The 11,755-nt window shown below is 34.8% G+C and overlaps 2 protein-coding genes across 2 annotated transcripts; one reads left to right on the top strand and one right to left on the bottom strand.

Annotated features, from left to right (window-relative positions):
- Positions 1-978: 978 nt before the first annotated feature.
- On the top strand, positions 979-9,461 carry LOC132174720 (Rab3 GTPase-activating protein catalytic subunit). The gene is made up of 14 exons (XM_059586368.2): positions 979-1,227; positions 1,367-1,443; positions 2,119-2,319; positions 3,227-3,324; positions 3,712-3,911; positions 4,037-4,215; positions 4,686-5,030; positions 5,117-5,181; positions 5,922-5,970; positions 6,085-6,229; positions 7,482-7,566; positions 7,661-7,730; positions 8,190-8,330; positions 8,959-9,461. Exons 1-14 carry the CDS (start codon positions 1,131-1,133, stop codon positions 9,283-9,285), a joined length of 2,079 nt encoding a protein of 692 aa, XP_059442351.2. The 5' UTR covers positions 979-1,130; the 3' UTR covers positions 9,286-9,461.
- A 670-nt stretch (positions 9,462-10,131) lies between these two features.
- LOC132176230 (uncharacterized) lies at positions 10,132-10,915 on the bottom strand. Its single transcript, XM_059588374.2, has 2 exons — positions 10,596-10,915; positions 10,132-10,506 (listed from the first exon to the last, which is right to left on the bottom strand). Exons 1-2 carry the CDS (start codon positions 10,850-10,852, stop codon positions 10,392-10,394), a joined length of 372 nt encoding a protein of 123 aa, XP_059444357.2. The 5' UTR covers positions 10,853-10,915; the 3' UTR covers positions 10,132-10,391.
- Positions 10,916-11,755: the final 840 nt, after the last annotated feature.

Genomic DNA, 11,755 nt, shown 5'->3' with positions numbered 1-11,755 from the left:
GTGTCTCTTTGAAATTACTCGTTGTCTGCTTAAGCTACCTACCAACATTGGTTTGTCGATAACTTCCTAAAGTAGATAATTGTTTTTTAAGGAAACAACAATCGCTCTTATCCACGGTCAAAACCTTGGTGGGAAATGGTAAAGCATACATAAATACTAAGAGTATATTTGGGCGTGTATTTGAAGGGTTTAAAAGTGTGTTTAACACTCAAAAATTTCGTTTGAATAAAAAATTATATGTTTGATAAAAAAATTAAAAGCGTTTTTAAATGTTCAAAAAATTCAAAAATAATCAAAACGCAATCCTAAACATGCTCGTAGGACTTGGTTGTACCCTTTTATTTTTCTTAATTTCTACTAACTATAAATAGAAATAAAAATAAGTATTTTTTTTCTTAAAATTCTTTATCAAGTTTTGTAGACACAACTGTAGATAATTTTTGAAGGTAATTTTTAACGCCAATGAAATTATGTTTACAACCACAATTATTTTATTAAATGAATTTAATCCTTTTAACTTTTAAGCTATTTGGAGCGACTCTTTTTATTCTTTAAAATTTCTTTTTGGATCAAAACGGCATCAAATCGATGAAATATTTTTTGTTGAATAAAGTATTTTTTGTTTTTTTGTGGAAGACAGAGATGACAGGTTCCCCGTGTGGGCCAGTACCATTTCCTTTGTGCATTCAAAAAAAGTATTTATTCAGCAAAAAAAGGTAAAATTAATTGAGAGCAAAGTTATATTGAGTTGCTTTACAAATTACAGCTAAACTGTCAATATAATATAATAATTAAAATATTTTGCTTTACTGGTGAATTTAGCTTTGCATGAGAGACTTTAATAAGTCGAACCTTTTCGTCGCAATAGCCTCCAGGTCGCCACCAGCACTTTTCATGAAATTTTGGAATATGGATAATGGATCCAATCACCAACAGCAGCAGCAACAACAACTTATAAAATACCAAAATTCACCGTCTTTCCGCTACTCTTCCACTGATTCTCTCTCTGTCTCTCTCTCTCTCTCTCTCTTACACACAGTCTCTCTTCTGTCTCTCATTTTCTCTACAAACATGCCCTGATTCTCGTTGATCATATCTCAAACATAGGCTCCACAGGCGCAGTGTAGGGAATGGAGGCGCCCTCCTTTGTCTCCAAAGCGAGGACCGCCTTCAATTCTGCGGCTGCGAAAGCGGAGCGAGTCCTCTCTGACTTGAAACCCGATCGAGGTACACTAGTTTGATTTTTAATAATTTTTCGTTTTCTTTTCGTTTCAATCTCCTTCACAAGTTTCATTTCCGTTTACTATTTTTGAATTGCTTTGACCTGGTATATGTTGCTCTAATACATTACTCTTAATTGGTGAAGATTTTGATAAACAATCTCCGAAGGATTTGACGAAGCAATCGGAGGGTGAATCTCCAAACAACGAGCACGAATCGAAGGTATACATTTTTTTTTCTTTGGTCTCTAATCTGAATGAACATTTGGAGAAGATTGGAAGATTGGATTTGTTTTTTCTTTTGAGATTGATTTGACCGAGCTTCGTTTCACTTTTAATCGGAAATGAAGGATTCAGCTGTTCGAAGTTTGACTCGGTTTGTATTTACTGGGTTTTAATTCATTTATGATGATCTTTTTTCGTGTTTGGTTTCCAAGAAACTCTAGGAGATAAGAGAACGCAGAATTGGTCTTGTTTGCACCTTATGTCGATTTTGAATTGGAGAAGTAAAAACAAATGAGACACTGGAATCGACTCCACTAAGCTAAATTGTTGCGTCAGAGTTAGCTGAGTGGAAATATATGCATATACGTCCACATGTGTATATAATTTTGGAATTTTGGCATCAAAGCGTGAGAGGACATTTTGCAATCAATTGGAACATGAAAAAATATTTTCAATCTTACATAGGATAATTGAATGTTCTTAATTTTTTTGGTCATTCACAAATTTGCTACTATTGATATTATTATTATTATTTTAGGATAAAATTGTACGTTTTCACAGCAACTAATAACATGCGTGTTGCATTATATGTATAATTATTGTTGTTATTTTTCCAATTCTGATTATTATTATTTTAAATGAATTTAAAGATTCTTAATGGGATATAATACAGGTTTACAATGAACCAAAGCATTTGAGGTGGAGAGCTGCGCAGATAGGGACGAAGCAGGATTGGCAGGATAGATTCAGAAACATTAAATTCGGGAGGAAGGACGTTGAAGATACTGAAAAAGTCGAGAATTCAGCCATGTCTGTTCCGTTTTATGATGAAAATCTGTACCTGCTGAACATGAAAAATGATCTTGAGGCTAAGGTGGCTTTTTATGTGCTTAATTCTTCGTATCTTGTATGTCTACTGTTATTGTGCATGATGTTTGACCAGCTTCGTATGGTTCGTGCAGCGTTCTCTACTTTACTGTGTACAAAGGACGTAAGAACTTTTTCCAATATTAAAGTGGGGTTGCTACTTACTTATCATTAAAAAGAAATGAAGAAGTAGCCTCACAAAATGGAACTAAATTGTGTGGGCAGAGCAAAAAAACAAAAGTAAGGGCATGCAAACACGAGAAAATTTGTACAAGCCAATGCTGTATTTGACATTTTTCAAAGCTCTCAATTCAACACCAAAATATTGTTTTATTTCTAAAAGTAGTTCTGAAAATAAAGAAGAGTCGGATTGATTTCTTTTCCTTTTCTTTAATAAGAAAATAATATGTTACAAAAGCCAGATTGATAAATTATTATCAATCTGTGTCATGGATGCAAAATAAAATTATTATTCTCTTCCCTTCCCCAAGGGAGAAAGGGGTTCATAGGCAGGGATCAACCTATTATGAGGGAAAAAATTTGAAGTTCTTGAAGTAGTCTCCAATCGTTGCCTGCAAAAAGAGAAATATAGATTCTTCGAGGCCTTTTCATCTTCTTTTGCTTTCCAATGAGTGCGCTTTCATTTGAATGATAAAAGTGAAATTAGTAACATTTGCTGCGGGCTTCCATGCATGGTACTTTGGTAGAAGTAGAAATGTATGATCATAATCTTTGTTATACTTAACAGCCGGAAAGGTCAAGAAAGGTCATGATTGGCAAATTGATAATAATGGTCATTAGCATTTTCTTGTCTTTCTGTTCTTAAGAACGGAATATTTACTTATCAAAAAAAAAAAAGAACGGAATATTTTTCCATACTGATAAGTGGAATTTGATTTTTTTTTTCCTTTTAGAGCGCAGAAACGATACCTGCGGTAGAAGGTTTTGTTACTGCCAGCACAGGGAACATTCCCCCATCATCTGTCATGAAGCAATTGGCTGTAGCTGTTGAGTAAGTTTTTGTTGTTCACAAGTGGCAATTTTTTTGCCTTAATTTTGTTTGTTGATAAATTTGCATAAATCTTCAGTCATTGCTTTCCCTTTTCGTGGAGGAAGAAAGTTATGTTCAAATTTTTTTTACGTTAAAAACTTATTTTTTCTGTTTTGATTGGAACATATCATAATTGATCTCATCTTACCTTTTCCCCCCGCAATGCATGCTTTGCTGTAATCTTTAAGTGTGACCATAATATTCTAGAAGTAACACTACTATAATCTCCAAGAGTTAACTATTTTCTGTCCCATACACACTTAAGAATGTTCAACACATGACAATGAGGTCATGTCCTTGTTCCTGATGTTCTTCTCTTGCTCATCTACTTTTGCACCTCTTGTCCAGGGCTGGAAAGAAGTTTAAGTCATTGAAAGACTGTCTGGTATCATCTGGGGGTTCTTCACCTGTCAGGGAGAGGACTGGCCTCAGTCTCTCTGCGGTGAAGTCATTAGTGCTTCGTGAAAAGGAGGACAAGATTACACTTGAATTTGCAATTGGTGATAATGAGAAAGTTCTATCTTTGATTAATTCACTGTTTGATACAGGTATATGCACATTTTTATTTCATCTGCTCACTTATCATCCTGTTGGATGGACATTATGTCATTTTTTATGCATCATCCTGTGAAGATCTTTCACTCCCATTATAATATCTGCAAGATATTTGCAGAGGGAAATTTTCTCACGAGGAAGATCAGCATTGGTTCAGAGGCAACCGCCATAACATCTTTGCCAAAAGATATTCATGGTGCTCCTCCTGAAAGCCTTGTTGTTAAGCTGGCTGAAGTCATTGGAAGCTTTAAAACCCTGCGGAAAATGGTCCTGTTTTGGTGCAGGGTTGCTACCAAAGTAAGTGGGCTGTACAGTGCTTGAGTTCTCTGGAAGTTCTGAAATAAATTCTAATAAAAAAGAAATATTTTGTACTTCTTGCTTTACAATTTGACTGGTGCCTGATTTATATTGTAAAATTCCAATCTTTTCTTGAAGGAATATGAAGTGTGTGTGAAAGATCTATTATTGTGCAATGGAATTTATCATCTTAAATTGATGACCTATTGTCTTTTAAAAAGACAACTGCACATAATTTAGTCCATATATGTATTTAATGAATATGTTCTGTGCATGTTGGTACAGTTTTCTGCTGTTAATTAATCTTCTTATTCTTTTTTTCATCTAGAACTTGTAGTTGTTGAGATACTATCACTTTGAGACAGTGGAATATGCTGCATGACTGCATCAATGCTGCATGACTGTATCAATGCTGCTTTATCATTAATTTTCAGCTGACAACATTTGATTTGATTCTTTTCCATATGTAGCTGAGATCACTTTGCTCTGAAGAGCAATATGTGCCTGGGATCCCTCTGGATGAGATTCCGGATCTGAATTCCTGTCTATTGTATCAGCAGTTGCAAGTTATCAATTGCTGTGTTTCCCGGAAAAGGCGTTTTGCTATTGCTACTGAATCATTAGATTATGCCGTGAGGGAGGCCAGCTCAAATGCTGCAGAATCAGCTGGTTCTAATGACATTATTCCTGCAAGTCCTATTTTGTATGCTAGAATAAGCACTGGGGAGCTTGTTCTTCGACTAGGTGCAGATCGTCCATTCAGTAACCTAACAATGTTGGAAACTGGTGAACCTGTGTACTCCCCAGTGACCCAGGTCTGGATAATAATCCATGCTAAACAGTAAATCCTGTAATTTACTCCTGTAGGCTGTAATTGAGATCTTTATGCACCCACATGTAGGAAGGACCTTTGCTTACTGAAGATCTTATCAAAGAAACTGAGGAATTTGTGCTTCGAACAGGGAGGTTAGTATATTGAGGAAATCTCATCTAATCTAAGCAGTTAAATTATATTTCAAACCAGTTACTTTTTTAAATATTGTTTAAATGGTCCTTATATGTATCCCCAGGCTGTATAGTCTTTATGAGTATGATTTGTGAAATGTAAGGATCGTCTGGTTGCTTCTCATATGCATGACGTGCATTTATTCCATGTCACCCCCTTATGCCCTGAGCCAAGGTCTTGGGGCTACATGTTTTGTCTTTAGTGGGCTTTGAATAGCATGATTCAATCTTGATATGGCTAAGCTATGCAAACATGTTTTTCTTTATAATTTCTGGCAGTATTTAGTTATTGTTTTCAACTTCAACCTGTCACAGGTCTAAGACGGCCAATGTTTTTTTTTCATATAAAAATGCTTAAGTACTGTTTTTTTTTTTTTTGGTCTAGCTTTGACAGATTTCTCCTTGTGGCACAAACCTTTAAAAAAGACAGAAAAATGTCTCTTTAACTGCATAAACAGAAGTGGGATACATAAATGTAGCTGAAGAGAAGTCAATTCATGCATAAAATTATCCACGAAACTAATTTCTAGATGCTGTAAATTTGTTAGATTGCAGTCATATATGGACCCTTTATTTTGCTAATGTTTGCATCTAACGACTTTTTATATGAAGAATGCTGGTTTGTGATTTTATCATGTTTAAAGTACACATTCTTATGAATCTAGGCTTTGTTTGACAAATTACCTTATCTTTATGGTCAGTGTTGGTGCTGGGTGTTCTCAACTCCTCTCTGACATGCAGGCTTTCAAGGTTAAGTTTTGTGATGTAGAAAGTTTGTCTTATGCATCCACTGGATGTTTATATGCAGTTAGAATGGTGTCTAATTTTTAATTTAACTTGATTTTGTTAACTATCATGTGTCAGGCTGCAAATCCTGGTTGTATTTTGGAAGATTTCGTTAGATGGCACTCTCCTCCTGATTGGATGGAAACTGAGGGTAAAGCTGATTTTGATACCATTGACTTATCATCAACAAGAGGTCAACTAAGTAGTCGAATGCAAAAAGAAGGTGGAACCCATTCTTCTTCATCCATTTCTATATTAACTTTGCTGCATGAGATTTTCATAGCATTTTTTAACATTTATAGAAAGAGGATACTACATACATACATTGCAGTGCAGATTTGCTTTGCTTCTTGAGAAAATGATGTAATGTATAGCTCGTTGTCATTATTTAGTTTATATTAGCAACACTTGCTATATATGGAGTGAGTTCCTAAAAATTATGTTGAGACTAATTTTGGGTGCCATTGCAACACATGAAATATATGAAATGCATAATGATGTCAGATGTATATTGTATTGGTGTACTTTGCAGCCATCACCTTGTGGACCCCAGACCCAATGTGTTCTAAGAACTATGTTATACCCTTTATGCCTTTGGGTTTTTCTGTATCTTCTCAATTTGATGGGTGTTGGATTGCAGAACATATAACATTAGAATGGATCTGTATGAGTTGTTACAGCTGTTGCCTTGTGTTTTCTAGAGGATTATTTTTCAAAGCCTTGAATTATGTGAATGGAATCGTATGACTTCTGTTTTTAAGGCTAGTCTGCAAATGAATCAAATGAGTTGTGACAGGAAATTTTCCTTTTTTTTTTTTTTTTTTTGACATAGGTAGCTTGTAGGTACGTGATAATTGGGATGTGCTGCATTGTACTCAAATGAATTAAATTGATGAGTCAGTCTGCAATCTGGTTCATGATTCACCTTTTGAGTTGTGAATAGATTCTTTATTAATTTGTTGGCGATTTAGAATATAGAATTGATAGCTGCAATTTAAGAGTCTAATAGCATTGAAAAAGCTTTTGCACTTGTGGGGCTTACCATAGTGCTAGTTTTGTAACTTTTAATTGACATTGAATATAGTATAGAATCTATATTGCAAGTTTACTATAGAAGGCTTCTCTCATTGCCAATGTCATCGCAAAAATGGGTTGAGTTGGTTAGGAAAGACAATATGGGTATATTACAGAGTACTGTGTAACACGATTGATGTTATGACGATTCTGAAGTGGTACTTACTTTTTCATTTCGGAAACTTAGTGAGCCGATGGTTGATTTAGAAAGGTTGGCTTACATGTATATGGAAAAAAGGGTGAAGCCAAATTGTGTAGCATGTAATCTGTAAAATATACTTAGTAAAAACAAAACCAAGTCTGTTGCCATCCTTTAATAGTTAGTCTGTACCTTATAATGCACACAGGCATTGACAAGTTATACATGCTCTTGCTTAATTGGAATTTTGTTATTATTTTAGGTAATTTGTGGCATGAGCTGTGGGAGACAGCCAAAGCAATACCAGCTGTCAAACAAACACCCCTCTTTGATGAGGATTTGGCAGTGTAAGTTGGAAGAACATCACTGATATTATTATTTTAAATTTCTTTTTATACATATAGCTGTTTGACTAGAAAACATTGGACAACGATTCTGTAGGGAAGGTATACTGAACGCTTTAGAGGATATGCCAACCTCTGAGCTTTTTGAGCAGCTGTTTGTTTCTTTAGTAAGTTCTTTATTGACGTATAATTGCTTTTTTTCAGTTTTACTATGTTTCATTTTGTGTCAATATAATCAGTTTTGGGTATATTTTATTTTCTAATCATTTTCTGCAAACCAATATTTTTCATACTAGAGCTTTATCAGTTACAATTCAGGTATTAAGGTATAGGTTTCATATCATCATTTATCCCTAGAAATTAGGACTGTTTTACTCATCAATGTTTAGAAAAAGATAGAATTGTTCTACCTATGTTAATTTGGATATAGATATTTATTCTGGTAGAAACCAGCAGATCTATGATTCTTCATTTTAGTTTAGCTGTTTTCTAGAAGTTCATGCTATTGATTCTTCCCATACGTTATGATTACTGGTAGGAACTTATTCTTATGCACTTTTTGCAAATGCGGCAATCAAATGTCACTCTTACACTGCTAATAATGTCTTTTGTTCTAAAATATTCAGCTTGGTTTAGGATTCGTAATTGCTGAGGCTACGCTGTCCACGAACAATAATTTGTCAAAGCTGTTCTTTGAGTGCAAAGACTACGTCGTTGCCACTTGTCAAAGCAGCACCAGGACTGAGAAAGTTGACGATCTTTGCCAGGTAGGTTTTTGTTAAGACTGCAAGAGACTGATACCAACGAAATTATTCAATTGGACCAGAACCTTTGATGAGCCATTAGAAGTCAGTTTGACAAAGTGATTAAATATGGGGGTCTTTGGATGTGCTGTGGAATTGAAAATTAATTGTGTTTACTTCCGTGGTATTTGAGGTGACAACCCTCACTTTAAACGGGAGTCCAGAAATGCAAAAATGGATTATACGCAATTTTCAGTAATTGTTACTCCAACACAGTAGATGAAAACTTATAAATGATGCGTAATTGTATTAAAATGATATAAGCATAATATCAAGTAATGGAGGTGAGCATAGAGTAATTCCAAAAACACAGTCCACGTAAGAGTATGTTCAAAATATGGTTATATTCATTTTGTTTCATTAAAATGGTCATTTTGTTATGTGCCTATTTCTATTGTTGATTTGAGTGAAAGCCACGGGAAATATTCTATGCACGTCTAGCCAGGCAAATCCTTGCTCTAGTGGCAGCAAGAGAATTTAGTAAATTCACCATGTGTGGAAGTACATCACATTCATACTGACTATGTTACTTTAGTTTTACATTTCTTAGAAAGAAATGATAAGGAAGTTGATCTGCTGAAATCTATTCTAGGTATATGAAACAGTGGAGACGATGTTACTCAATCCGGACGAGGTCGTAACAATGATGAAGCAGCCAGAAGGAACAACCGCCTCTGTGGGTGAACTAAAACGCCGATTTAAGAGGCTTGGATTCAACTTTGGTGGCAAGGATAAACAATCAAGAAAACCAGCTTCAAACGACCAGAAGGACTCCGAAGAGAATCCAAATCGCCAACCGTTCTCAAGTTTCTTTGACAGCAAGTCATCGTTATTTTCTAAGAAGCCTCCTAAGCGAGAAACTACTCCACCTGCTGAAAAACCTCATTGTCCAGAAGAAAATGATTGGACGGTTGTTTAGACATAACTTTTTATTTTTTCCTTTGTTTTTCCCCTTAGTCGGGGTTAAGCAACATGGTTGGTATTGCAGGTAATTGTAAATTATTTTGAATACCCTGCTATTTTAGATGCCATTAGTAACACATCAAAGAATTTATTGTTTTGTCACAATAGGAATGAGAGAATGGAATTGCTTTTCGGAGACGGGTTTTTAAAATCATCACTATCTAGAGATACATATGGTCAAAATTGTGAGAGAAAATGGTAAATCAACCTTGGGTAAACTTATCCTTTAAAGATCGACTTACAAGAAAATTTGTCCAAGAGCTTATATATATACCTATGGTTAAGATTGCATTAAGTCACATGGGATAAATCATAACATATCCCCACCATATCGCCACGTTCTGTAGTTGATATCGATAAAGGTCTACTCTATCCACACTGGTATGAAGGTAACTATTTCTTTTTTAATAGCTCTACTCATCTATCTGTATTTAACAATCTAATACTATGCCAATACATAGTATTGACTACTGAGACATTTTAATACAACCAATAGGTCATTCCTTCTATGATTTGATCAAAAAATTGCAATCCATTTAATCTCATACTTGATGAATTGTGTCCGCTCTCATACTTGATCTGGTGGTTGGCTCTATGAATTGAAAATAAAAAAAATACAAGAAAATGATAAATCGATCGCTTTAAGGGAATTGAATGTCCAAGTGATCACTTCGAGAGGATCAACCTCCAATTACATTATGCAAAATTATGTTTCTTTTTTGCGGAATTGTCATAGACATCTACATTGAATTTATAAAATAAAGCATAACTTATTTAGATTAAAAAAAGAAGAAAAAAAATCTAAGGCTTAGCTTTTTAGAAATAGCTTATTAAAAAAATAGAATAAAAATATGATGATACAACTTATTAAGGAAATAAAAATGTAGGTTTCCTACCACAATGACCATATCGCATGGAAGAATGACGCGCTTTTTTAGCCACACGCTCTCATGGTTTGGTGCGCATGAAGCCCTATTTCTTTGCTTCCGAGCTTGCTCGACTGCTTATGTTTGTGCCGGTTTTCTCATCTTAAACCGGACTGATTACATCTTAAATGGAATATTAATCATCATCACTTTGCTTCTGGCCTTCACTTTCCTTGTCAAACTGGAAGCTCTTGGAGATGAAATTCGGCACGAGGAAATTTGCTATGAAGTACAGAAAGAAAAGTGCTGCACTGATAAATGAGAAAAAAAAAAGAGTGAACAATTGGCTTTGAAACGCAGTATCTATCAACTGCTTTGTTTACGAGGTTAAGAGACCAACCCGGTCGGGAGGAGGACCGATATGTCGCCGCCGGCCTTGGCTGCAGATGAAGCGCCGAGAACAAGGAAACTGGGAAGGGCCTTGGGCCTAGGAGCCAGCTGTGGCAGGTTGTTTGGTCTGTGTAGAATAAGCTCAATAGGTTCATTGGTAGAGAGCCAGAGCAGTTGAGATGTCCTTAGAGGGTGTTTGTGTTTGAGATGCAAGTGCAGGGGAGCCAACGGAGTCTGGAATTGGATGCACCTCATTGTAAGACTCATGTGGCAAAGTAGCAGAAGATTGGTCTCTTTTCTACAAATTCCCACTTCAAATGTCTCCAGCCAATTGAGTTGGATAATGTTCTAGTGGGATATTCTTGGCTACAAATGGGGTTATATCTTCACGTGCCTCTCTTCCTTTTTTTTGAGACCCATGCAATCAATTCTAGGTAAAGTTGGCTTCTGTTAAGGACCTGGAAGAGGCCCAATTGGCCCAATTTGGGATCAAACCAGTAATCAAGAAAATCTGTAACTAGGGAAATGAAATTAATATTAATTGAGTGCTAAGAAAATTTAAACAAAATATAAATATAAATAAATGTTTCTTAATATCTTTCAATTTTCAACTCAATCATCTATCAAAATGATACCCAAGTTTCTTTTATATCCCAAAAATTATCTATAATTAAACATTTACTAAATTTTTCAGAAAATTTTTCTTTCAATGTACAACATTAAAGAAAACATCAGAAACTCGTTTTCAATTTTATTTTAAAACTTGATTTTGACAATATTCAAATAATTCATTACCAAATGGGTCAAATGATTCGTGTTGTGTCACTTGTGTTTTTTAAAGAGTTAGGTTGAAATATCTAACCTATTTAACTAAATAAGTCGTGTTCGGATCGATTATTAATAAGTTTGTGGGTAAAACAAGTCGACCGAAATACGATCACGCAGCCCATTTTGCAAGCCCTACCACTATTACTTACGGTTGTGTTTGGCAATGGAATAAAAAAAGGGAGTGAAACGGTATTGTAGTAGATTTGATTGATATGAGAAAAAAAAATATGAATGTTTTGTATAAAAAAGTGAAAAAATTTGTTTTGTAGTAATTTTTTTATTTGAATAGTAATAAAAAGTGATTGATATAATGTAAAAAATAAAAATATTAAAATTGATTTT

The sequence above is a fragment of the Corylus avellana genome, chromosome 3 (genome assembly GCF_965113065.1).
Source record: "Corylus avellana chromosome 3, dhCorAvel1.hap1.2, whole genome shotgun sequence".
Taxonomy (NCBI): domain Eukaryota; kingdom Viridiplantae; phylum Streptophyta; class Magnoliopsida; order Fagales; family Betulaceae; genus Corylus; species Corylus avellana.
Note: the sequence above shows the minus strand (reverse complement) of the source record. Positions and strands in the feature narration are given on the sequence as shown.

Coding starts and splice junctions, on each gene's coding strand:
- LOC132174720 (XM_059586368.2), top strand. CDS start 1,131: ATGGAGGCGCCCTCCTTTGTCTCCAAAGCGAGGACCGCCTTCAATTCT. Junction 3,912..4,036: donor TAATTCACTGTTTGATACAG/GTATATGCACAT, acceptor AGATATTTGCAG/AGGGAAATTTTCTCACGAGG. Junction 5,031..5,116: donor TGTACTCCCCAGTGACCCAG/GTCTGGATAATA, acceptor ACCCACATGTAG/GAAGGACCTTTGCTTACTGA.
- LOC132176230 (XM_059588374.2), bottom strand. CDS start 10,852: ATGAGTCTTACAATGAGGTGCATCCAATTCCAGACTCCGTTGGCTCCC. Junction 10,507..10,595: donor TCGGTCCTCCTCCCGACCGG/GTTGGTCTCTTA, acceptor CTCATTTATCAG/TGCAGCACTTTTCTTTCTGT.